The sequence below is a fragment of the Bacillus rossius genome, chromosome 17, assembly GCF_032445375.1.
Source record: "Bacillus rossius redtenbacheri isolate Brsri chromosome 17, Brsri_v3, whole genome shotgun sequence".
Lineage (NCBI taxonomy): Eukaryota > Metazoa > Arthropoda > Insecta > Phasmatodea > Bacillidae > Bacillus > Bacillus rossius.
Window position 1 is genome coordinate 36,572,162 of NC_086344.1, and position 27,320 is coordinate 36,599,481.

Below are 27,320 nucleotides of genomic sequence, written 5' to 3' on the forward strand. Positions count from 1 at the left end.
ACGGTCACCGCTCGATGCACTGGGAGAAGACAGCGCGCCAGTCCAGAGGAGACACCGCGCTAGAAGCACCAGCGAGCGTCGCGCTTATCAACAATATTTTTTTAATTAAAACTGATCGACGTGTAATTTCGTTCAGTAAAATTTAGGGGCATTTATTTATTTTTTCTTCCTGAATAATCTGATAGTTCGTTACACCTAAATAAGTTATTCCCGCGCTGTAGGGCTGTGACTGGTTTGTGCTAACAGCAGGTATGCACCTTAAACAAACCCAGACAAGGGCACAAAGTTTCAACACATATTGCGTTTAAAGAAAACTGAATATTTCAGTTATTTCTATAGTTTAAATTCAAGGTGTCAAAAATATACCTATATTTGCTGAAGATGGAATGATTAGAAAGAAAAAAAGTTCGTATCTCAAAACTATCAATGAAAAACAAAAATACTTTATTTTTTTTTGTGCTTGAAAACTGTGTTCGGGTACATCATGTAATGCTCCTGCAAATTAAAAAAAAAAAATTTAATTGATGTTAATGGTTCAGATAATTTCGGGAGGATCCGCTCAGAGTTTTGAGTTACGCGCGGTTTCGAGAGAAGAGTAGTGCTTCCTTCACTCCCCCTCCCCCCCTCCCTCAGTACCCCGCTACTTGAACGGAGCCAGCCAGCTTCGGGGCGATAAATATTCCGGCGCAATTAATTAGCATGGGAATCGCTTCCGAGAGGCGGTGGACCCCGAGCAAGGTGGTTGGAGGCAGTTCTCGGTGGGTCCCGAAGGAAGTTGTTCGCGCGGTAGTCCTGTTTTCCCTCGTGGGGGTTGGGGGGTCGTGAGCCAGCGGTTTTAATAACCAGTCTACTGTTGGATAATGGGGTCGCAGCCCTATCCCCTTCCCAAACCCTTCCCTTAAAACCTCCCTTCTCCCTCCTCCCAGGAAAAAGGGGTAGGAATACTATCCTTTCCCCTCCTGAAACCATCCGCACTCACCCTTTTTTTCCCACAATTTCTGCACGTGTCAAGTTTCAAGAGGAATTAATTACCCCGAACCCTGCAGGATTCGAGTTTTTTTTTTTGACGTGACAACGTCTAATAAATCGATGAACGCCGGCTGCACGCACGAAAAAGTGTCCCGTTACGCACATTGTCCCGTTACTCTGGTGTCCCGTTACGCTTGCGCCGCATCTATCTCTCTTCCACTCGATTGTAACAACCATCGATTCGACTTTTTCGAGGCAAATTAAACTTGGAACACTCCCATTCGTTTCCTACTTTTCCTATCATCGTCCTATCCTTAACAGAATAACACAAAATGGAAGAAGTTAAATAGCAAACATGTATGAAAGTTATAGTTAAAATAATCTCTTCGTTAAAGTAATAAACATATTTAGTAGTATAGGAAAGTATTTCCGAGGACTGGCGCCGGCGCGTGGTGTGTGGCCGGTGGTGTCGACCGCCATCTTGGATTGTGACGTCACGGCGGCCATCTTGGATGGTTGTGACCTTGACCTTGACCTTTGACCTTGACCTTGAATTTGATCCTCAAAATGTGTCAAAATCCGCCAAAATTGGGCAAAATTTGCCCAAAATTCCTCAAAAATCGCCAAAATTTCAATTTCTGTGAAAAAAAATTCCGCCAAAAATTCGCAAAAAATTCCTCAATTCGAAAATCAGGATTTCGAAAATCCTCAAAAGTCGTTTTGCCCTAGAAAGAACCCTAATTCCTAAAACTGGCTTAAAACTCCTAAGAGATAGCCGCTTATAAGCCATTTCTAGGAATAAGGATACCATGACCGCCATCTTGGATTATGTCGTCACCGATGCATTTTTCGTTACGGCCGCCATCTTTAACTTTTTTATTTATTATCCGATTTTAATAAAATATTTTTTAAAAATTATAAAAAAAATTAAATAATAAAATTTTAATAAAACATTTATAAAAAACAAACATTAACGGCACGGAGTTCGGAGTCCTCGGTTCAAACCCGGTGAGGGCAAAAAAAATTAAAAATGGCGACAGGCTCCTTCCTTAATGGTGGCTGCAGGCAGACTGACTCCCACCACTTTTCTTAAAGCAGATATATCGTCACCTAGTATGACGTCATGTCCGCCATCTTGTCTTCGTTACTGGAGACCACCATCTTGTTTTCGTCGGCGAGAGTGCGCTGACGCCATGTTAGTTTAGTTCTTATCCGCTAGAGTGCAGTAATCATTTATTACTAAGGTGCCCGCCATCTTGAAATTTGGACGCCATATTGAAAATCCGTAATTATTTAGCTAGAAATTCGGGAAAAATTTCTAAATTCGTTAAATAAATCACTCATTAATTTACATATTGATTCGATCCGCTCCTGTCCTTGGTTCGATACTTGATCGATGCAATAATGTTTAATTTTATGTAAAAAATAATAATTTCAATAAACCATGTTCAACATTCGTAAAGAGACTCTAAATCCTCTACGACCACCATCCTATCAGACATCAAGACCACCATATTGGAAATGCGTAATTTTAATGCTAGAGATCCGGGAAAAAGTTCAGAAATCATTAAATAAATTTCCGATCAATAAACTGATTAATTAGATCGACTAAGGTCCTTGGTACGATCCCAGGCCGATACAAAACAACTTTAATATTTTAAAAAAGCACCACTAAAGTGTAAGGTTCGAGGAATTAAACACCGCAAGTTCTTTTACAAACATAATATTTATTACATAATTTCTATTCTACTACAGGATCACTTACGAAAGCCAGCAATCTTATAATCATTTAGTTCCGCAGCGGTGTGAAATGACTAATTCTTAGCTCCAATCGGTTTATACTAGACAGAGTCCAGCCAGAACCTTTACAGACATAGTCCACCTCTTCTTGACAGAGTTTCTGGATACCGTTTTTAACAGTTTGCTTCACATCGTTAGAACTGTAAATTACTGCAGCCGATGTCTTGAATGCACACTTCTTCACTTTGTCATCGAACGGATATGGCTTTCCATATATACAGTCCAACCACAAGTTATATTTCAAAGGTCCGTTTGTTGCTAGATCATCAGTAAGCTGATTGATTATCTTCTGTCTGATATCGTCAAGAAAATTACAAATGTCCTTCGACTCACCGAACGTATTTAGATAATAGTAGTCTTTCAAAGTTCCACGAAATGCAGACTGCGCCAAGTAGAAGCCATTATCGTTCACTTGTAATGCTCCGAACACAGTCTTAGGTTTAGTTCCATGTTCAGACGTCATAACAATCGGTTGCTGGGCATCTGTTTTTTTGGTTGTACGCTTTCGTGTCTCCAATCTAAAGCAAGGAGCCGAAATGTCGGCAGGTAGTTCAGCAGTAGGAGCACAGACTCCACCTTTACATTTTTTCGCATGATGTCGCAAACTGTCAATTCGAGTAAACCATTTAAGGCACTCATCACATCGAAACTTCATGCGAGAAGGATTCTTCGTGCATTTGCTCCGCTCATGTCTTCGTGCATCATGGGAAAATGCGAACGACGTATCACAGTAGCTGCAAGGATACCGTGGTGATGAAGACGATCCTTTCAGACCCGATCCAGATACAGACGTTGCAACAGTAGTACCATTTCCAGGCATTCTCTTATGCACATCGATGCATCGTTGTTGCGCCGAAACCTTTACTTTCTGCCGCACAGCAGGACCTTTGCATGCCTTCATGTGCGTTTTCATATTATCTTTTCTGGAAAACTGCTTATGACATTTCTCACAAACAAACATTTTACGATATAGGTTCTTGGCACATTCGCTCCTCTCGTGTCGCCGGGCATTGCTGTTGTTTGAGAAAATCTTGTCGCAGTAACAGCACCGATGTTCGCTAGTTGTCAAATCAGCATCCATTGAAGTCTCCATCGAGGTCGTATCGTCGATCGTCGTGGTTTCCTGCACATCCAGCTCAGTAGTCATTAAGCTATCTTCTGCTGGTGGTATCACATCTGTTGAAATCTCCTCCAGTGTTGTCAGAGGCGTTGCCAACGGGATCTGCTCCACCATTGTCGTCGCTGACGTCATGGTTCCCGTAGTCGATGATACATCCTCCATCGAGTACGACGTTAAAGTCGGTAAAGATGCCATCGAAGTCTCAAGAACAGGCAATTACACGACTTATGCACCAGAAGAAACAAACTAGGTGATCCCTACACCACCGTCGCCAGTAACAAACTGAGCGTCCTGCTGTCTAGGACTCGCTTATATACATGCACCGTATGGAATAATACGCTAGTCAAATCAAGAACCATCTACAATAATACTAGAGTCAAAACAACGTTAAAAATAGAAGGACCATCAACGAAAAGGCAGCACATTTGGAAGCACCGACTACGAAAAGGCAGCACATTTGGAAGCACCGACTACGAAAAGGAAGCACATTTGGAAGCACCGACTACGAAAAGGCAGCACATTTGGAAGCACCGACAACAAAAAGGCAGCACATTTGGAAGCACCGACAACGAAAAGACAGCACATTTGGAAGCATCGACAACGAAAAGGCAGCACATTTGGAAGCACCGACAACGAAAATGGCAGCACATTTGGAAGCACCGACAACGAAAAGGCAGCACATTTGGAAGCACCGACAACGAAATGGCAGCACATTTGGAAGCACCGACTACGAAAAGGCAGCACATTCGGAAGCACCGACTACGAAAAGGCAGCACATTTGGAAGCACCGACTACGAAAAGGCAGCACATTCGGAAGCACCGACTACGAAAAGGCAGCACATTCGGAAGCACCGACAACGAAAAGGCAGCACATTCGGAAGCACCGACAACGAAAAGGCAGCACATTTGGAAGCACCGACAACGAAAAGGCAGCACATTTGGAAGCACCAACAACGAAAAGGCAGCACATTCGGAAGCACCGACAACGAAAAGGCAGCACATTTGGAAGCACCGACAACGAAAAGGCAGCACATTTGGAAGCACCGACAACGAAAAGGCAGCACATTTGGAAGCACCGACAACGAAAAGGCAGCACATTCGGAAGCACCGACAACGAAAAGGCAGCACATTTGGAAGCACCGCCAACGAAAAGGCAATACATTTTGGATGCACCATCATAAAGACAGCGCATTTTGGAAGCACCATCGAATAAGGAAGCACATTTTGGAAGCACCATCGAATAAGGAATCACACTTGGAAGCTCCATCGAATAAGGACGCACACTTGGAAGCTCCATCAACAAAAAAAAAAAAGGCAAAAAGGAAGCACAAGTTACGAGATCTATATCTTAGTTAGAAATCAGAATACAAGAAATAAAAACATTAAATTCTTATAATTTAAATTATTTATTTTATTGCTTTACACTATACAAATGCAAGTAAAACAAGCCATTATTGTATGTAGCCAGCATTCCTCAGTTCCTTGAGTATGAAGGACATTTCTTTGATGCAAGAATAGTTTCCTGCACAAAGCGAACCACGTAGAAGTCTTAGCCGGTCAACCAATATGTTTGGATCTTTCCATGATGTGTAATCATTCTCTTCTACCACCATCTTCCTTGCACCTTTATAATTATTATGATCTCTGGTGTCTTCCGTTTTACCACCAACCGCAGGGTAACTTTCATGTTTGAGACGGTGATCATCACAAGCTTGATCAGATTTATTTAATATATCACGTCGTTTCCATCGTTTCGGTCTCAGGACACCGCCACATTCTTCAATCTTGGCAGCTTTAGGTGCTTCATCATAGTCTATGTCTTTGTAAACAGCCTCAGAGTCACTGTAACAATCACCGTAGAAGGAATCGTCTTCACCCAATTTACCGTAATAATTCGATGTTGATGATGTTGAAGTGTCTTCATCGTCTTCATGCTTCCTTTTTAGGAGTCCATCATTTTTACAAAGTAGGAAAGATCTACTTGAATTCGGCTGGAATATATTCTCACTTTTCACGTTAAGGATTCTTCCATTGTCTTCATTCTTCCGTCAATCATCAACCTCCTTCAATTTAAGTTCTTTGTCGAGATCGGAAGAGCCAAGAAAATTATTGTCGTAATGCAGATCACTCTTCCTTAGGCTAGTAGATTCATCGTTGTCCTCTAGCTTGTACGCAGGCTTGGCGCTACAAGTTCTGCCATGTCTTTTTAGGCTCTCTCTCCGCGTTAAAGACTTGCTACATCGAACACAACTTATCATATTGCGCAGTGGATTTTTAACACAGTCATTCTTCTCGTGTTGTCTTTTATTCTTTCTCAAGATAAACTCTTTACTGCAAAACTTACACCTATGTTCTTTCGATACAGCGTCAGATTCCGAATCGGAATTCATATTAGTTACTGAGACTAATGCCAGATACCAATTGAGTGTATTAAATTAGATCCAATACTTAAATAGAAATTTTTTCATATTTCATCAGCGAGAATTAATATATCTCATGCAAAAGTACTTTATGCATGTAGTTCTGCTTTTCAACAACAGATGTCGCCACATGTTGCTTGCAGGTAAATCATATTTAGTTTTTTTATGCGGGATGCGGGATGCTCACTAACGATCGCAAAAGAAGGATGGCTTCGCTAGACTCCAAGGAAAAGGAAGTATGTTGGTGCTCCACAGATGTCTCATGACGTAATATTAATTTGACTGAGTAATGATATTTTTTAATTCCACCTGATGAAAATATTGCAAGTTTTGATTTAGTAGCAGAAATTATCGAATTAAATGTAACTCCAAATAAAATGACATGTCTCATTAGACAAAAAAAAATCCATGCGGAGAGCGGTTTCTCAGAATAGTCAGAAACACTTGAAGAAACCACAGGATTGATTGCAAGAACACGGGAAAAACCATCAAAATATTGACAGGAATAATCAGGAGCACACGGAGAAAACCATCATAATATTGGCAAGAATAATCAGGAGCACACGGAGAAAACCATCATAATATTGACCAGATTAATCAGAAGTACTCGGAGAAAACCACTACATGTTTTCTTTGATATCATAAAATTACAGGAATAAATATTAAATATAAAAATAAATTAATAAAAAAAATTTAAAAAAAATTAAAAAAATTAAAAAAAATGCATAAACAGTTTCTGCTAGCTTGTAAACTTATCATTGTTGAGCAAAGATAGAGTTCTTGTACAAGCCAGAAACTGTTTATGCATTTTTTTTAATTTTTTTAATTTTTTTTAAATTTTTTTTTATTAATTTATTTTTATATTTAATATTTATTCCTGTAATTTTATGATATCAAAGAAAACATGTAGTGGTTTTCTCCGAGTACTTCTGATTAATCTGGTCAATATTATGATGGTTTTCTCCGTGTGCTCCTGATTATTCTTGCCAATATTATGATGGTTTTCTCCGTGTGCTCCTGATTATTCCTGTCAATATTTTGATGGTTTTTCCCGTGTTCTTGCAATCAATCCTGTGGTTTCTTCAAGTGTTTCTGACTATTCTGAGAAACCGCTCTCCGCATGGATTTTTTTTTGTCTAATGAGACATGTCATTTTATTTGGAGTTACATTTAATTCGATAATTTCTGCTACTAAATCAAAACTTGCAATATTTTCATCAGGTGGAATTAAAAAATATCATTACTCAGTCAAATTAATATTACGTCATGAGACATCTGTGGAGCACCAACATACTTCCTTTTCCTTGGAGTCTAGCGAAGCCATCCTTCTTTTGCGATCGTTAGTGAGCATCCCGCATCCCGCATAAAAAAACTAAATATGATTTACCTGCAAGCAACATGTGGCGACATCTGTTGTTGAAAAGCAGAACTACATGCATAAAGTACTTTTGCATGAGATATATTAATTCTCGCTGATGAAATATGAAAAAATTTCTATTTAAGTATTGGATCTAATTTAATACACTCAATTGGTATCTGGCATTAGTCTCAGTAACTAATATGAATTCCGATTCGGAATCTGACGCTGTATCGAAAGAACATAGGTGTAAGTTTTGCAGTAAAGAGTTTATCTTGAGAAAGAATAAAAGACAACACGAGAAGAATGACTGTGTTAAAAATCCACTGCGCAATATGATAAGTTGTGTTCGATGTAGCAAGTCTTTAACGCGGAGAGAGAGCCTAAAAAGACATGGCAGAACTTGTAGCGCCAAGCCTGCGTACAAGCTAGAGGACAACGATGAATCTACTAGCCTAAGGAAGAGTGATCTGCATTACGACAATAATTTTCTTGGCTCTTCCGATCTCGACAAAGAACTTAAATTGAAGGAGGTTGATGATTGACGGAAGAATGAAGACAATGGAAGAATCCTTAACGTGAAAAGTGAGAATATATTCCAGCCGAATTCAAGTAGATCTTTCCTACTTTGTAAAAATGATGGACTCCTAAAAAGGAAGCATGAAGACGATGAAGACACTTCAACATCATCAACATCGAATTATTACGGTAAATTGGGTGAAGACGATTCCTTCTACGGTGATTGTTACAGTGACTCTGAGGCTGTTTACAAAGACATAGACTATGATGAAGCACCTAAAGCTGCCAAGATTGAAGAATGTGGCGGTGTCCTGAGACCGAAACGATGGAAACGACGTGATATATTAAATAAATCTGATCAAGCTTGTGATGATCACCGTCTCAAACATGAAAGTTACCCTGCGGTTGGTGGTAAAACGGAAGACACCAGAGATCATAATAATTATAAAGGTGCAAGGAAGATGGTGGTAGAAGAGAATGATTACACATCATGGAAAGATCCAAACATATTGGTTGACCGGCTAAGACTTCTACGTGGTTCGCTTTGTGCAGGAAACTATTCTTGCATCAAAGAAATGTCCTTCATACTCAAGGAACTGAGGAATGCTGGCTACATACAATAATGGCTTGTTTTACTTGCATTTGTATAGTGTAAAGCAATAAAATAAATAATTTAAATTATAAGAATTTAATGTTTTTATTTCTTGTATTCTGATTTCTAACTAAGATATAGATCTCGTAACTTGTGCTTCCTTTTTGCCTTTTTTTTTTTTGTTGATGGAGCTTCCAAGTGTGCGTCCTTATTCGATGGAGCTTCCAAGTGTGATTCCTTATTCGATGGTGCTTCCAAAATGTGCTTCCTTATTCGATGGTGCTTCCAAAATGCGCTGTCTTTATGATGGTGCATCCAAAATGTATTGCCTTTTCGTTGGCGGTGCTTCCAAATGTGCTGCCTTTTCGTTGTCGGTGCTTCCGAATGTGCTGCCTTTTCGTTGTCGGTGCTTCCAAATGTGCTGCCTTTTCGTTGTCGGTGCTTCCAAATGTGCTGCCTTTTCGTTGTCGGTGCTTCCAAATGTGCTGCCTTTTCGTTGTCGGTGCTTCCGAATGTGCTGCCTTTTCGTTGTTGGTGCTTCCAAATGTGCTGCCTTTTCGTTGTCGGTGCTTCCAAATGTGCTGCCTTTTCGTTGTCGGTGCTTCCGAATGTGCTGCCTTTTCGTTGTCGGTGCTTCCGAATGTGCTGCCTTTTCGTAGTCGGTGCTTCCGAATGTGCTGCCTTTTCGTAGTCGGTGCTTCCAAATGTGCTGCCTTTTCGTAGTCGGTGCTTCCGAATGTGCTGCCTTTTCGTAGTCGGTGCTTCCAAATGTGCTGCCATTTCGTTGTCGGTGCTTCCAAATGTGCTGCCTTTTCGTTGTCGGTGCTTCCAAATGTGCTGCCATTTTCGTTGTCGGTGCTTCCAAATGTGCTGCCTTTTCGTTGGCGATGCTTCCAAATGTGCTGTCTTTTCGTTGTCGGTGCTTCCAAATGTGCTGCCTTTTTGTTGTCGGTGCTTCCAAATGTGCTGCCTTTTCGTAGTCGGTGCTTCCAAATGTGCTGCCTTTTCGTAGTCGGTGCTTCCAAATGTGCTTCCTTTTCGTAGTCGGTGCTTCCAAATGTGCTGCCTTTTCGTAGTCGGTGCTTCCAAATGTGCTGCCTTTTCGTTGATGGTCCTTCTATTTTTAACGTTGTTTTGACTCTAGTATTATTGTAGATGGTTCTTGATTTGACTAGCGTATTATTCCATACGGTGCATGTATATAAGCGAGTCCTAGACAGCAGGACGCTCAGTTTGTTACTGGCGACGGTGGTGTAGGGATCACCTAGTTTGTTTCTTCTGGTGCATAAGTCGTGTAATTGCCTGTTCTTGAGACTTCGATGGCATCTTTACCGACTTTAACGTCGTACTCGATGGAGGATGTATCATCGACTACGGGAACCATGACGTCAGCGCCGACGATGTTGGAGCAGATCCCGTTGGCAACGCCTCTGACAACACTGGAGGAGACTTCGATATGTGCTGTTCCACCATCAGCTGAAGTTTCATCAGCATTGAATACTTCAATTAATGAAGAGCGTACTTCGCATCAGTGCAAATACTGTGGTGCATCATTTACTATCACCTCAAATGCTCGCAGACATGAAAGAAGCGGTTGTTCTAATAATGTTCAAAGAATACAATTTCAGTGCAATAAGTGCAATAAACTAATTTCACGTATCGATAGCTTACATCGTCATTATAAAAAATGCTCCGAGACGTATAATGAACATGGTTATTGATTTGACTCATGTGTTGTACCGGCTAATGAGACTATATAAGTGATTTGAACTTCAGTCCGTCTCTGGCTGCGGTGATGACCGGATCGGATAGACATTTAAAGTCATGTAAAAGGCTTAGTCCGTACAATAAGAAGACTGTTTGATTCGAGGAATCCAAAAGGCTTTGTTAATTTGTCAGTGTTTTTTTTGTACTTGTAGTAGTGTATTGAATTTATGTAATAAAATTTTTTTAAAAGAACTTGTGGTGTTTTTATTTTCTCAAACCTAACACTTTAGTGGTATTTTTTTTAAATTAAAGTTGTTTTGTATCGGCCAGGGATCGAACCAAGGACCTTAGTCGATCCAATCAATCATTATATGGAATACAAATTTATTTAATGAATTTTGAACTTTTTCCCGAATCTCTAGCATTAAAATTATGAATTACCAATATGTTGGTGTTGGTGGCTTATAGGATGATGATGACAGTAAAGGTTTTAATGTCTCTTTAAGAATGTTGAACATGGAATAATGAAATTATTATTTTTTTACATCAAATTAAACATTATTGCATCGATCGGGTATCGAACCGAGGACAGGAATCGATCTAATCAATATGTAAATTAATGAGTGATTTATTTAATGAATATTGGAACTTTTCCCGAATTTCTAGCTAAATAATTACGGATTTTCAAGATGGCGGCCGAATTTCAAGATGGCGAGTGTCATAGTAATAAATGATTACTGTACTCTAGCGGATAAGAACTAAACTAACATGACGTCAGCGCACTCTCGTCGACGATACAATGATGATGGCTTCCAGCATCGAAGACAAGATGGCGGACATGACGTCATACTAGGTGACGATATATATGCTTTGAAAAAAAGTGGTGGGAGTAGTGATGGGTCGAAACAGTTCGTTTTAGAGAGTCGTTCACGTGCGCTCACTCTCGACAGGGAGTCGTTCGTTTGAGTCATTCAAAAGAGTCATATCGTTCATGAGCGGATCGTCTGTCGGTAGTTGTAGATTACGCTCGCGAGCGAGTCGGAGCGCGTCACTTCATTCAGGAGCTAGTCCGGGATATTCATTTCGTTCAGTTGCGAGTCGTGAGTTGTCATTTCATTCACGAGCGAGTCGGGGTCGCAAAAAGTCGCGAGCAGCAAACAGTCTTTCTTTGTGGCCAAACATTTTGAACACGGGAGTGAGTATAAATACATAATAATAAGATTAACTTTATTTATTTGATCTTTAATATACTTAAAGTGTTTAATGTTTCCATGAATTATTTTGACGTTATTTAATCATGGCACCCAGAAATCAAAAAACTAGTCAAATTTGGGACTATTTTTCAGAAGTTAATAACAGTGATGGAAAAGCAAAATGTAATTTCTGTTCAAAAGTGATTTCGTACAAAGGTGGAAGTACATTTAATCTCACACGCCATGTGCGAACCATACATCCCACAATTTCACTGTCCTTGAAACGTCAGCTACCTGCAGATATCTCAAGATTTGAAGAGGATAAACCAAATGATCCAGAACCTTCTGTATCCAGTAGGCCTGCAGAAGAAACTTCAAATACTCAACGAAACACAGTCCCTTCTAGTGAAGCACAGTCAGTAGAAACAGTGTTACACACAGGTCGGAAAAGTGTGAGTACAATTTCTTCATACTTTCATAAGCCATTGTCAAATAGGAAAAATAGAGACATTGATAACAGTCTTACAGAATTGATTGTTAAAGATTACCTGCCTTACAGAATAGTAGAAAGCCCAGCTTTCAGAAAATATTCGCAAAATTTAAACAGTGGATACCAACTTCCTACTCGAAAGACTGTTTCCACTGTTTTAGTGCCTCAAATGTACGAACAAACGAAAGTAAAAGTTAGGCTTGCTCTAGAGGCTGCTGATGCAGTTACAATTACGACAGATGGTTGGACATCAGTAAAAAATGAAAGTTACATATCAGTAACAGCACACTATATTAACAAAGATATGGAACTACATTCCTGTCTTCTTGAATGTTTTAATTATGACGACAAGCACACTGCTGTAAATGTAGCAGAGGAATTAAGGCGAGTGACACATGAGTGGGGCATCGACAGAAAAGTTGTTGCAGTTGTTAGTGACAATGCAGCTAACATGGTGGCAGCTGTTAACCTTACCGGCTGGACACACATATCTTGTTTTGCCCACAACCTGAACTTGATTGTTCAGCATGGACTTGATGGGACTAAAACCAAGATACTACTTACCAAAGTCAAGAGTATCGTGGCATTTTTCAAACGAAGCCCTCAAGCTTGTGCAAAATTGAAATCCATGCAAGAGCAATTAGGTGAGCCATGTCTGAAGCTAAAGCAAGAGGTCGTCACTAGATGGAATTCTACTTACGACATGCTTCAAAGAATTGTTGATGTCAAAGATGCCCTAGCTTCAACTACAGCCATTAACTACCCAGACCTTCCAGTTATTACGAACGAAGATGTGAGCAATATTCAAAATGTATGTAAATTATTGAAAGTGTTTAAGGACTGCACAGAAGAAATTAGCTCTGAAAAACAAGTCACTGCTTCAAAAATAATTTTGTTTGTTAAAGCACTGAAGACATGGTGTGCTAGACGTAATTCCGAACTCGACGAAAATGTTCCCGCCAAGGAAATTGCAGAGAGATTGCTAGAAGGCATCAACAAACGCTTCAAAGCTGTTGAAGAAAACAGTGTGTTTGCAGAAGCTACGATGTTGGATCCGCGATTCAAGGCCCGTGGTTTTTCCGATGTGAATTCTTCGGAAAAAATTAAACAGACTCTAATTTCGCACTGCGTGAAATTCGGATCTAAATCTAATCCAACCATAACACATGAGGTGCAAAATGCTACTCAATACCAGGGGTCTTCGATTTGGGAAGAGTTCGATGAAAGTGTAAAAAAATTGCTGAGCAATCCCAATCGAAAAGTTGCAGGGATAGTTGAAGTCGATAAATTCCTACAGGAACCATTGTTGCCAAGAAATGGAAACCCGCTCACTTGGTGGTTTGAAAGGCGTGAAGTTTATCCAACACTATTCCAACTAGCCAAAAAACGTCTTTGTGTAGTTGCGACCTCAGTTCCATGCGAACGAGTTTTTTCTAAAGCTGGCCAAATTATCACAGATAGAAGAAGTAGGCTTTCAGGAAAATCTGTTTCACAAATATTATTTCTGAATGAAAATTTGTAAAGTACTTTGTGGACAATATTTAAAATGCGCCTTATTATAATGACTTGTTGAAATATGGATATTTAATCGGTGTTTACCAAATAATTGCAGTTATCGCAAACATTCATTATGGACCAAGAAACAATTCCCGAGTACATTATTATTTCAGTAATTTTAACTTCGAACTGTTATGCATCGATCTCAACAAAAAGGATTACTCCTATGTGTAAGAAGAATCTGAATCTTATTCAACGTGTGTCGGCTTTTGAAAGTGCAGCAGGAGTCAGTGTTAATTAGCATCTCAACTAGTACATAGGCCTAAGTGTTCCGTTTTGAAAGTCGAAATATACACTTGCTGCAGTCAACATAAGGTAATCATTTTCGCTTAAATTCATGTAGCTATTAATTTAATTTAAATGCGTAATTTACCATCTCACCTAATTTTATTTTTAAATTAATTATGTTCAAAATTTCTGTGCAGCTATAGGATATATGTAAAATTTTATATGTTTTTTTAATCCAAGATATCACAAAATTATTTCAAGACGTTACATTGCTTTTTTACCGAGTAGTCGAATCAATTTTTAAAACAATTTTCACAATTTTTAGCTAATTTTTAAGTCAATAAACCCAATATTACACAATATGTGATGTGGCATGTTGTAAGGTTTTTTCTTTACAATATTTTTCCACGATAAAAGAAACCTGCACTCTTTTCGTATTGTTTCTCTCTAGGATTTAAAAAATAGAATGCTGTGCTGTGTGATTTAAAGCAGATACCACGCTCCAACGTTATGAATCTGTTACCAAAGATGTGTCTTTGTAGAAAACACGCGATAATGAAATTCTATAAGCCTACAAACTAGCGGTCTTATCTGCTACCCGCCAACTTCTCTTGTCTCATTTTTCATCCAAACAAGCCAAGGTTATCACACCTACGAGATATCTGCTTCATTCTCACATTTCGTCGAGCGAGCCAAAGTCATTCAACCATTCCTTTCTGTGTATCATTCGTGAATATAGCCTGCCGATTCTTACCTTTAATATCGTTCGCGAATGATATGCTCTTTTTTGAAGAGCGACTCGCGAGTCGCTCACATAAACGAGTCGTTCAGTATAAACGACTCGTTCGCGAACGACCCATCACTAGGTGGGAGTCAGTCTGCTAGCACCCACCACGGGGGAAGGATCGGTCGCCATTTTTAATTTTTTTTTGCACTCGTCGGGTTCGAACCGAGGACTTCGAACTCCGTGTCGTAAATGTTTTTTTTTTTAAATATTTTTTATTAAAATTTTATTAAGTTAATTTTTTTATTAATTTAAAATTTTTTTTATTAAAATCGGATAATAAATAAAAAAGTTAAAGATGGCAGCCGTAACGAAAATTGCAACGGTGACGTCATAATCCATGATGACGTCAGAGGCTTATCGTAGGCTATAGACATGGATGCTTAAGCCTACATATGGACATTTCTAGCCGCTGGGTTTTTTAAGGACTAAAAACGGGAAATTTTCCCTCGAAACGGGAATTTTTCTCTCGAAAACGGGAATTTTTGAATTGTGGAATTTTTTGAGATTTTTTGGCGGAATTTTTTTTCACAGAAATGGAAATTTTGGCGAATTTTGAGGAATATTGGGCAAATTTTGCCCAATTTTGGCGGATTTTGACACATTTTGAAGGTCAAAGGTCAAGGTCAAAGGTCAAGGTCACAACCATCGAAGATGGCCTCCGTGACGTCACAATCCAATATGGCGGTCGACACCACCGGCCACACACCACGCGCCAGCGCCAGTCCTCGGAAATACTTTCCTATACTACTATATTTGAATTAATTAATGCAAATAAAAGTAAATGTATGAATTAAATTGTAGATTTCATTTCACTCCTTTGTATCCATACAAAATAGTGATAATTCAATAAAAATGATTCAATTTTATTTATAAAAGTATGCAATCATTTCATCAATGTTTTGTTATGACGTTGTCACGTTAAACTATCGTCCGTAAACCGACTTTACAGACAACCCATTTTTTTGGTCGACGCGACGGGAGCCGAGCGAAGCGGCGAAAACTGTCGTTGGACACGGGTTCGAATCCACGCACCGGCGTTTACAGCTGCTTCTTCTGAATCACTCCAGGTTCACTCACGCGTCCAGTGATTAAGAGTTATTTACGTAAACAATAAATCAATCAAGGAAGCTCTCTTCGAATTTACGGGGCAACTGAAATGCTGCCCCTTGGAAGGGCAGCCCTTCAGGATTTTTCTGGCAATGGTTTGTTTGTACAACGACTGGAAGGGCAGCCCATCCAATTTCTGAAAACATGTTTCTTTAAGTGTTTAAATAATCCTGAAAACTTGCCCCTTGGATGGGCAGCCCATCAGGATTTTTCTGACAGTACTGTTTTTTTGAAAGTTGTCTGAATTGTTGCCCCTTGGATGGGCAGCCCTCTGTCAGAAAAATCCTGAAGGGCTGCCCATCCAAGGGGCAACAATTTAGCTCCCTCGAATTTACTGTCGGGGTCACGAATTCTCCTCGATCAGATGTTTACCAAAACTTGATTTATAGAGCTGTAAATAGCGCGCGTTTTTTTTTCTCAGTAATCGCTGGTTATGTGTAACATCTAACCACGGCGACGAGCTAATTCACGTATTCTCATGATGCAGATACATTTATAATAGGAAACTCGACACGGTATTTAACGTACAGTTGTTTAAAATAATACCGAGCGTGATAAATACACGCAAATTGTGTTTTCAACTACATTTCTGGACGCGAATCACGCGTAGTTCCCGCACCCGCCGCTAGAATTCGCTGCCGGAGCAGCTGCGTCGACTATCGAATCATTCGATTTGCATACCGAAAATTTTAAAATATTTAATGAAACGGCTCCGATAAAAACGAAAAAAAAAAGTCTTCAAAAAATATTAACTCCTACTTTGGGCCTGATTCCCGACAAGGAATTTTATTAAAATAGTGCCCATATTGTTAAAATTCACGAAACAGTTAATACTATAAAGGTTTCCTTTGGCTTTGTGAACTTTGGTTAGCGCCATGAGCAACAGATGGCAGCACTGTGGTTACACTTTTTTTTGTTCCTTGCGACTTACGTTCCATTCACGAAATTACTCGTAACAAATGCCGTTTTCCGAGAGCTAAGATGTTACACATCAAAAATTTGCATGGGTTTTTAAACGCTGACAGATAGTATTTGGTGTAGTAGATGTCTGTTGAGAGAAAATTTGTAAAGTAAACAGTACAAAGAGATGCTTCACACAGTGTTAAAGTTTTTTTTATGGAAGAAGGAAACGTTAAAATGCCAACAAGTGTTGTGGAACAGTTAATATACGGCCATGGTCTCTTGCGTGATTGAAACTTTGACTGTAGACAAGAGAGATGCTGGTGAGATCAGAGAAATAGGAATGAAGTTTATGAGGGGTATGTTGGCGGTTATGAGCCGAGACAGGATCAGGAATGAGATGGGTGCAAGCAATAGCAGTACAGGGCTTGAACGTGGTCACGGACAGCTGAGGTTGGATAGGCCTCCACCGGACCACGGGTTCACTGGGTGTTTTGAGGGGTCCCAGCGTGATGTGAGAGATCAGCAGTGCTGGTAAAGTCTCAGGGCTCAGGACACAGCCAACTGTCTGGTCAGCTGAGTGTGGTAGAGGGGCTGAGGTGGCGACTATGCTGGGTTGGTGGCCCCAGCCGCTGTTCTTAACACCTTCCCGATCAAACAACAGGGAGTGATCCCAAACAGCTCTGTTTAATTTATATAGCTCTGGAATATATATAAAGCTAACTGGAAGTTTCTCCCACCCTACCCTATTAGGGCGCATATGTGGGAGGGGAACTTGAGAATGCCGGCCGTAAGGTCGGAACAATCTGTGGGCATGTCCAGAGGTTGGGGAAAAGAGATGCTGCCCATAGGAAAAATGGTGGAGTTGGAAGTGCGCACGAAGAAGGCCCCCAAAGAAGACCCAAGGATCAGGTGGGAAGAGCAGATGGTTAAAGGAGTTACGAGAGAGGCGAAGAATGGTACAGGATGAAGGAGGAGGATTTTTTTTTTTGGGGGGGGGAGGGACAGTGGAAGACGGAGGCATTTGGCTTTGCTGCCCCCCCCCCCTCCTCTACGGGCGCAAGCAGAAAGCCGTCGAGGATGATGATGTCTGGCATGATGATGTCGAGAAAGTCGGGAGGCGAAAACCCAAACGGCAAGAGAGCCGAAGTAATGAATCTACAATGAAGGAGCTCTTAAAATAATAATAAAAAAATAGAAATGACGGTAAAATTTAAACAGCTAACATGGTCGATTTCATTTCAGATATTCCTAACGTGTTGAATGCATGTCCGTCTCTACTGAATAATTCGCCGAGACTTATTGTACTTTATGAGTTCTGCAGGACACTTTGTCCTACAAGCAACACTTGGCCGTGTCAAGAGCAGTCCATACTGAGTGAATGCATTAAATTTTTTTTCTTCTGTGTTTTTGCTAATGATTTTAAATAAATAAATAACATTATCAATTTACTGTTTATAAAATTATTATTTTTTTTTAATCGCGGGTTTCCTAATGCGTGTTGGTTGACCTTTTGGTGTTTCTGAATGTGCATACAGACGCAAATCTGAATGCGTACTGAGTGTCGGCGTAGGCCGACGTTTTCAGACGAGAATTCGGCGTGGGCGAGTCTGTTCATGTGAAGGCCGGTCTGTAGACTTGGTATGTTTATTACAGTTTCTGCGAAAGTCTTACGGTAATCCTGAGTGTAAATACATATGGAGAAGGTGTGACGGCGGACTGAGTGTACGTGTATACGGAGTTGTGACAGCGGATTAAGTATATGTGCATACAGAGACGGTGTAACAGCGGATTGAGTGTACGTGTGTTCGAATGAGGTGTGATGGCGGATGAGTGTACGTGCATATGGAGGAGGTATGGCGGCGGACCGAGTGTATTTGCATACGGAGGAAGTGTGATGGCGGACTGAGTGTACGTGCATATGGAGGAATTTGAGACAGCGGACTGAGTGTATATGCATACAGAGGAGGTGTGGCGACGGATTGAATATACGTATACACTGAGGACGTGTGATGGTGGACCGAGTGTACGTGCACAGCGAGGAGGTTCGAAGGCGGACCGAGTGTACGTGCACAGCGAGGAGGTTCGAAGGCGGACCAAGTGTACGTGCACAGCGAGGAGGTGCGAAGGCGGGCCGAATGTACGTGCACAGCGAGGAGGTGCGAAGGCGGGCCGAATGTACGTGCACAGAGAGGAGGTTCGAAGGCGGACCGAGTGTACGTGCACAGCGAGGAGGTTCGAAGGCGGACCGAGTGTACGTGCACACGGAGGAGGTTCGAAGGCGGACCGCGTGTACGTGCACAAGGAAGAGGTTCGAAGGCGGACCGCGTGTACGTGCACAAGGAAGAGGTGTTACGGTGGACCGAGTGTATGTGCACAGCGAGGAGGTTCGAAGGCGGACCTAGTGTACGTGCACACGGTGGAGGTTCGAAGGCGGACCGCGTGTACGTGCACAAGGAAGAGGTGTTACGGTGGACCGAGTGTACGTGCACAGCGAGGAGGTTCGAAGGCGGACCGAGTGTACGTGCACACGGAGGAGGTTCGAAGGCGGACCTAGTGTACGTGCACACGGTGGAGGTTCGAAGGCGGACCGCGTGTACGTGCACAAGGAGGAGGTGTGACGGCGGACCGAGTGTACGTGCACAGCGAGGAGGTTCGAAGGCGGACCGAGTGTACGTGCACAGCGAGGAGGTGTGACGGCGGACCGAGTGTACGTGCACAGCGAGGAGGTGTGACGGCGGACCGAGTGTACATGCACAGCGAGGAGGTTCGAAGGCGGACCTAGTGTACGTGCACAGCGAGGAGGTTCGAAGGCGGACCGAGTGTACGTGCACAGCGAGGAGGTTCGAAGGCGGACCTAGTGTACGTGCACACGGTGGAGGTTCGAAGGCGGACCGCGTGTACGTGCACAAGGAGGAGGTGTGACGGCGGACCGAGTGTACGTGCACAGCGAGGAGGTTCGAAGGCGGACCGAGTGTACGTGCACAGCGAGGAGGTTCGAAGGCGGACCGAGTGTACGTGCACAGCGAGGAGGTGTGACGGCGGACCGAGTGTACGTGCACAGCGAGGAGGTGTGACGGCGGACCGAGTGTACGTGCACAGCGAGGAGGTGTGACGGCGGACCGAGTGTACGTGCACAGCGAGGAGGTGTGACGGCGGACCGAGTGTACGTGCACAGCGAGGTGTGACGGCGGACCGAGTGTACGTGCACGAGGAGGAGGTACGAAGGCGGACCGAGTGTGTGAGTGAGCGAGAGCGTGTGCGCGTGTTGCAGGCGGAGATATGGAGCGTGTTCATCGCCATCCTGAGGAAGAGCGTGCGCAACCTGCAGGCTTGCACGGACGTGGGCCTCATAGAGCACGTGTTGAACCGACTGTGCCAGGCGGAGACCATCGTGGCCGGTGAGTGCGTCCTCAGCCTTCATGTTTACTAGAGACCTGAAAAAATTCGCGTGTTCATTTCGTGTTATGCTAAAATTCAAATAATTATACCTTAGTGCTGCTTCTTGACATTGGTTCACTGTTAATCTGGAGGACTGAGGACCAATTAGAGACCCCTCACTCATAGAAGTGTCGAATCACAGGCCAACCAGTCGAGACGACTCACAAGTCAGCAGCCAATGAACAGTTGGTATTCGCCCGAGTGTGTAGAGGATATTGGAGTCTATCCTGGAGGTCACTGAACCCGCGAATTTTTCCGGTCTCTACTAAATACTTTTCTTTTAAACTCCGTGATAATATTTTCTTGTAAAGTCATCGTTAATATATATATATATATATATATATATATGACAGTTAAATGGAGGTATTTAATCCGGTCGTTTATGTTCAGGATCATTCTGTAATCCAACACCAAACAAGTAGTTTACGTTCAGATTTTTTTTTTTGTTCTGTCTGTTGACTGTTTGTTAGCCAGGTCGCATTACTGCACTGCCTTTTTTTGTTGTTGTTTTACTTCTTTAGACGCGTTGTGAAAAAAAAAAAATGCTGTAGGCCTGTACTGAACTCTTAACGGTTTTTTCTAAGTTTGCAATATTTTAATTTTGTGTGTTTCGAACTTACGATGTTTCTAGGTTATGTGGTTTTTACTTTGCGTGGTTCTAAGTTATCACGGTTCTATATTGCGTGTAATTAATTTGTGGCTGTCGGAAATTTTTTTTTTAACTAATATGTTATTACGTTGGGGTTTTTCTATATCATCATGGATTTTAAATTTTGTGTTATCTATTTTTTAGTTGTGATCTTTCTAAATTAAGACAGACATAAGTTGTTGTTTTTTTTCCTCAATGATTCTAAGTTATGTATGGTTTACTAACCCCGACGTGGCTTGAGGTAGAGTTGTCGTCGAAGCGTTCGTAATTTTGCTCAGATTTGAAAATAGCGTAGAGGCGAACAGGTGCTTTGAAGTGCGCGCGGGTCTCGCCCTTAGAGAACTTTGCTTCTTTCTTGTCCGAGCGTGACCGTAGATGATCGTGCTTTCCAGGTGCGGACGGGGGATTACCTTGTCTCGACCACAGCGGTGGAAGATCCCTTGTACTCGGTTCTTTTGACGACAAAAGAACGGCGACTCGGGCTTATTCGGGCGAATTTACCTCTCTCTCTTCCCCCCCCCCCTCTCCAACATCCCACTTCCCCCTTCTTTTTCCCCTTCGTCCTGGCTTATCCTTGTTCACGGAGACGCGAAACGCTGCTTTTAGACACGCGGACTTTTGTCTTCTTGATTTCCCCGACGGCGGGGGTCTCCTGCGAGGTGCGACTCTTTGGCTATCCGAGCTGCATAATCGTCCCTCCCGACAGGCCCGCGTTCCCGAGAACTGCTTTGTTGACGTTTATGGAGCGACTGCTTCATTAACTCCCCCCCTCCTCCACCCCCCGTTCATCCCCTGACATACCCTTCTGCGCTTTTACTAAATCCTCTCCGGGGGCCGTGGTTCGCCCGCCGTGGATTTTTCAAGTTGTTGCTTTTTTTTTTCCTTCTTCCAACCAGCAGCGTAGAGAGCGCTGTTGAGACAGTCCCTGCATGTTCCCGCTTGGATAGCGCTACCTGTTACGAATTTCACGTTTCGTTAGGCGACTTGGCGTGTTCCCAATTGGCAGAATTGTTTGAAGAAACAGTAACATGCACAGTTTTTTTTTCTTTTTATGGTGTGTGTATTTCAAAAGTTAGTAATATTTGTTTTAAATTGATCAATCATTTTTGATATTCGGAGCAGTTGTTTTGAAGTAATAATTGTTTTAAGTCATGTTTATTAATTTATTTTTATTTTAATCAAATTTATAACAAATACAAAATAAAGGTTAGGATTCTTAAAATACTTGAAAAGAATTGAAAGCAACAAACACACCCCCCCCCCCCCGCTCTATGTTATTATTATAAAAGTGTTTTCTTTCTTCTTTTTTTTTTTCCTTACGATCTATGCACTTACGAGTCGAGGTTTGAATTGCCATAGACGTGACTTCTATCACGTGTACCGAGTTACACGTGATCTTTTGACTTGACAACGTCTAATAAATCGATTAACGCCGGCTGCACGCACGAAAAATTGTCACGTTCCGCCTGAGCCGAGCGTGCAAGAACCGGCCTACCACCGTGCGAGAAAATCTTCTATAATATCAAACAGGTTAAGGCGGGCTTTTTAACTAATTGTTCGTGATTGTATTTAAACAATGTTTTTAAATTAAATTTGCAAAAAACACTGTTAATAATATTTTAAAATTAAAAATGTATGCAATTTTCCATCAATGTTTTCTTATAACGTTTATCACGTAAAATTATTGTCCTTAAACCGACTTTACAGACAACCCCCTTTTTTTTGGGGGGGGGGGGCAAAGTTCGTCACTCCAGGTAATTACCCACCGTCCTAATTCCCAAAATTAACGTTGTGTGTTTTTTTTTTGTTCGACCTTGAGAAGCGTACGTTCTGCCAACTTCGCCGCGGAATGAATGTCCTTCTGGCGGAACCTCTTGCGACCCTCCCAGGTACTTACCGCTCTCTTTGCTGTAATGCAATTCTCCAACCCCCTCCCTTCTCCTCCACAGCGATGTTATAAATATTCTCGGAATGCCTTAGGGAGGGCGCGCGCGGAATAAAAATCTAGTAACCACCCCCCCCCTTCCCCTCATACCAAACACCCCTCATCATGTTGACGGCGAAGATTTAAGGCTACCCCTGTACCTCTGTTCCTTCTTTGCACGCCTGTTTTACAGCATTCCCTTCCTTTCTCTCTCCTTCCTTCTCTGCCACAGTGCATCCTCAATTGCATGTATGAGACCGGAAATGGTGAAAGGGCTGAATCTGCGGGCAACAGCAGATGCGATAGAAACCTTTCCGGGGGGTTCGACGGCCGAGCCTCGGTGCATCGGTCCCAAAGGGCCCCATAGTGAATGGATTAGGCCCCATGGTAAAGGAGTTCGACTGGGTATGGTGGTTGCGGTGTCGGGTGCCCGGGCCTAAAAACGGGCTGTTAACTGCACGGCGAGGTTCCCCCTTTAGCCTTGTAGTCGGTGGAGGTACTGAGGCAACCCCCAGGTGCTTCCTGCCCGGGCACTGTGATGGCCATTTCCAGCTGGGGTTGGCGGTGTTCGTCCCAGAAGCGTGATGATCCGGTCAAACTACCAGCGAACAGTCTGCCGACGAGACCAAAAGTTGGTCGTAGTACGGGAAGAATCCATCATGTTTGAATGGTTCCCCGCTGAGGTTTTCTTACGGCCCAGGATTCTTGGTGAGGTAGGACTCGTACTTGGGAGTGGTGCCCCGAGTGCTTTAGGGGCAGGTATCAGGGTTCCCTAGCCCATTGAAGTACTGACGTTGTGAGCGACGAGGACAGCTCCGGTAACCAACCTGGACAGCTGGAAGAGGTTGGGTAGGCCTCCACCGGACCGCGGGTTCGCTGGGTGATTGAGGAGTCCCAGTGTGAGGCGGGAGACCGGGGTAGGCGCCAGAAGTGATACTCCAGAGGGCAAGGGAGCATCCAACTTGCTGGTTAGCTGAGTGGAGTAGGGGGCCGGAGGTGGTGCATAAGCTGAGATGGGTAGCCTCAGTCCCTTTGCATAGCCAAAAGCTCTAACGCTCTTCCTGGTTGCGTATGCGGCGTGATCCGCATCCATGCTCATGGGGGCCCCGGGGTGGTAGGGCCATTAGGCTAAGAGCGCCGGGTCATCAAAGAAAAGGGGGGAAACCCTAATTTGTGACTTCTTATGCTTCTCTCTCCGCCCTCTCCCCTCCGTCATCCACAAAGTGAAAAAAAAAAAGGTTTTTTTTGTGGATAAAATTTTAATAATCATGAGAAATTACATATGAATATAATTTTTTTTTTAATTTTGTGCGTTTAAATGAAAACTATTGTATCTTGCAAAAAAAAAATGGCGGTAATACAGAGTTCGGAATCTTTCCCGGGCATTTATGCTTTGCGTTTTTCCCTGTACCTACATTTCTTTGTTTGTTGACCATTTTCCTGCTATGGAATATTATGTGGTATTTATATCCTGTTGACTACAGCAATTTTATGCTTAATTTGTGTTTTTGTCTTTTGGGTTTTTTGTAGTTTTCTTCTACAGACATACGTGTGCTTAGCAATGGCGTATGTCCAAAGACTTACATCAAGTCATGCACTCCCATTGCACAAATCTTTCAAAGATAATATAAGTAGTCTCGGACCGCCACCTGAATAGCTTTAAAGTATTAACTGAAAACAAAAAAATGAAGTACAATTGTTGAATATTAGATTGTCTTTTCCATGGTTTAAATAAAAAAATATGATTCTATTAAACATCAATCCAAATTTTAAAATTATGCGCTAGTTTTTATAAGCGCGACAAGAAATAATCGTTATTTTTTCTGAAAACGTATTTCTTGTATGCGATAATTACCATAGCAATGTTTTATACCTATAAATTTTGCAATAGTAGTATTACAAAATGTTTAAAAAAATTTAAATTTTAAATATCTTAAAAAAAGTCTGTTTTAATACTGTGTCCCGGAACCTCCTTTGATTGTAAAAGATGTCGATGAAGTTATATTGTTTGCACAAAAAACTAAATCTGTACTTTTACAAAAGAATACTTTGTAAACTACATGCCAAGAAATTGTTTGTAATACTTCAATAAATATACTGCAAATGTGTACAACACATGGCTATGGTTATTTCTACATATATATGAAATTCGTTTTTGGAGATAATACTGAGTATTAAGTACGATTTTAATGTTTCATTTAAACATAATTTTTTTAAACCATGGAAAAGATAATCGAATATTCATTAATTGAACTTTATTTTTGTTTCATTGTGCTAATTAAATGTGCGCAGTTAATACTGGAAAGCTATTCAGTGAACGGTTTACCTATTCAGGGTGTTTACAAATAACATTTTAACTATTTGAGGTACTGGGATAACACAAAGCATAAATCTCCTGGTAAGAATTCGAACCCAGTACTACTGCACGCACTATTTTGTAGTGATACAATTGTTTTCTCATGCAAATGTACTAATTTGCAGTATTTGTAATTTTACATGAATATTACGGTTCCATTTACAAAAAAAGAAGTACAGAACAGTCAGCTTGTAGCAACCAGGTTACTGCCCTATCCACTAGATAAATAGTTTAATTTACAATTTACTATTTTATCGTATAGTAAATGCTAAGGTTAGTTTTCTTTGATATGATTTAAGTAACAGCTTGTTATTTTTTTCTTCTAAGAAGCATTTATGTATTCACTAGTTCTTTTATGATCTTAATTTATATTCTTTCACGCTTTACTATTTATTTCAACCATTTTCGAACTGTGTGGTAAATAAAGCCCTTAGATATTATTTTTGCGTGTTTTTTTTTGGTGATTAAATTACGTTTTTATGAGCTTTGATAATGTCATTTTAAGATAGTTCTTGTGTGTCTTTGTACGTAAGTAAATAAAAATGACAGCCTAATTTCTTCTGTGTATAAATTTTTTTTCCGGCCGCGTTTTTTTCTTTATCGGAAGGCTGATGCAATAGTGTAGCTGGGGGCGTGAGAAGAGAGTGACAGAGCTAAGAGTGTCTGGCGGTGGGGGAGGGGGGATCGTCTGAATGTATAAGGCCGCTGTTGCCGTGCGCCGTGATTGGCTGGTTGTTTCTGGCTGCAGTTCTGTGATTGGGCGGCGAAAGCTCGCCACCTGCGCAGGGTTGCCAAATTGGGGGTTTTCCCCCCAAATTTTAGGGGGAGGCCAAGATGTAATCAGGGTTTTTTTTAGGGGGTACATCTATTTATAGAGATTCTTTAGGGGGATTTTTTTAGCGGGTACATTATTTAAGAAATTTTTTGAGGGCGTGAAATTAAATTGTATACCTTGAAAATAAAGTGAGAAAAGAACACCAACACAAGTGGCGCTGGTGGCTGAATTTCGCACTACGACCAACAACAACTTGCTGGTCAACGTTTTCAGGTTGTAAGTTGTCTGGTTGAGGTTGTGTCCGTTAGTTTGTTGTGTACTCGCGAGTTTTATTGGATTGCAAAGTAAGTTGTTTATGTTTTTCTGTGATGCCAACGGTTTAAAAAAAAAAAAGAATAATAATTAATTATTCGTGTTAAAATCTTTTCCGGAATGCGAAAAGAAAAAAAAAAGAAAAAATAGGAAATGTTGGGAGACCGATCCGGAACTTCAACATGTATTCTTTAAAACAAAAATTAAATTCGTACATATATAAAATTGTAAATACTGAATGTTATTTTTCAAAATTAGCGTAGGGGGTGGGGGAATAATATATATATATATATATATAAACTTTATTTGTTGTTTTTTTTTGTTCCTTAACTTTTTTTTGCTGTGTACGCACGTGTTCGCTCTACGCGGGGCGGCCATTTCTCACGGGCACCAACTTCCTGCGCACGCCTTTCCTCCTCTTCACCCTCCCCCACTCCTTTTTTAGCGTATTTTACCGCACCGCGACTGCGGTTTCCCCGCGTCCTGTAACTCATGGCCGCCAACTTCGCGAAGCAAAAAAATATAGGCCTATATATATTACAAATATTTTTTTTTTTGCCCGAACTAGCGTAACCGAATTGCACTGTTAGAAATTGCAGTAAAATTTACTGTCTTTCCAACGAATAATTATTAGGCACCGGGAAAATTCGCGGGTTCAATGACCTCTAGGATGAACTTTATAGTTCTACGTGCACTCGGTCAAATGTCGCCCCCTCTCATTGGCTGCTGTCTTGCGAATGTGTCCCAATGTAGCGGCCTGTGATTCGACACAGCTTCGGTTGAGTGTTTCTCACTGGCCCGGAGTCGTCCAGGTGAGTTGTGAGCCAATAGCAGAGGCAGCACTGAGGTGTAACTAAATGAATTTTCGGCTGTCGTGAAATGAATCCGCGAATTTTTCCGGTCTGTAATAATTAACCCTCAAATAAATGATGAATAGTTCTTCGTGATTTCAAATCACTGAATCTTCGTAGAATCTTATGTCGTATTTTGGCTTACCCGTCGTGTATTTCGTTCCGAACACAGGTAAACACGCGAGTGGACAAAACGGGAATTTTCTTTCTGTTGACTTGACCGTTGTGTAATGTTTTGCTGGTACACGAATAATATTATTCTTTTT

General features: G+C 41.5%; 1 protein-coding gene across 7 annotated transcripts in view; it reads left to right on the plus strand.

Annotated features, from left to right (window-relative positions):
• The window catches only part of LOC134540806 (neurobeachin), a 987,386-nt gene that overhangs the window by 503,521 nt on the left and 456,545 nt on the right, over positions 1–27,320 (plus strand). For all 7 annotated transcript variants that reach the window (XM_063383739.1, XM_063383741.1, XM_063383738.1 and 4 more), the window contains exon 3: positions 20,021–20,147. In XM_063383739.1, the coding sequence (XP_063239809.1) occupies positions 20,021–20,147 (127 nt within the window). The remainder of the gene's footprint in view (positions 1–20,020; positions 20,148–27,320) is intronic.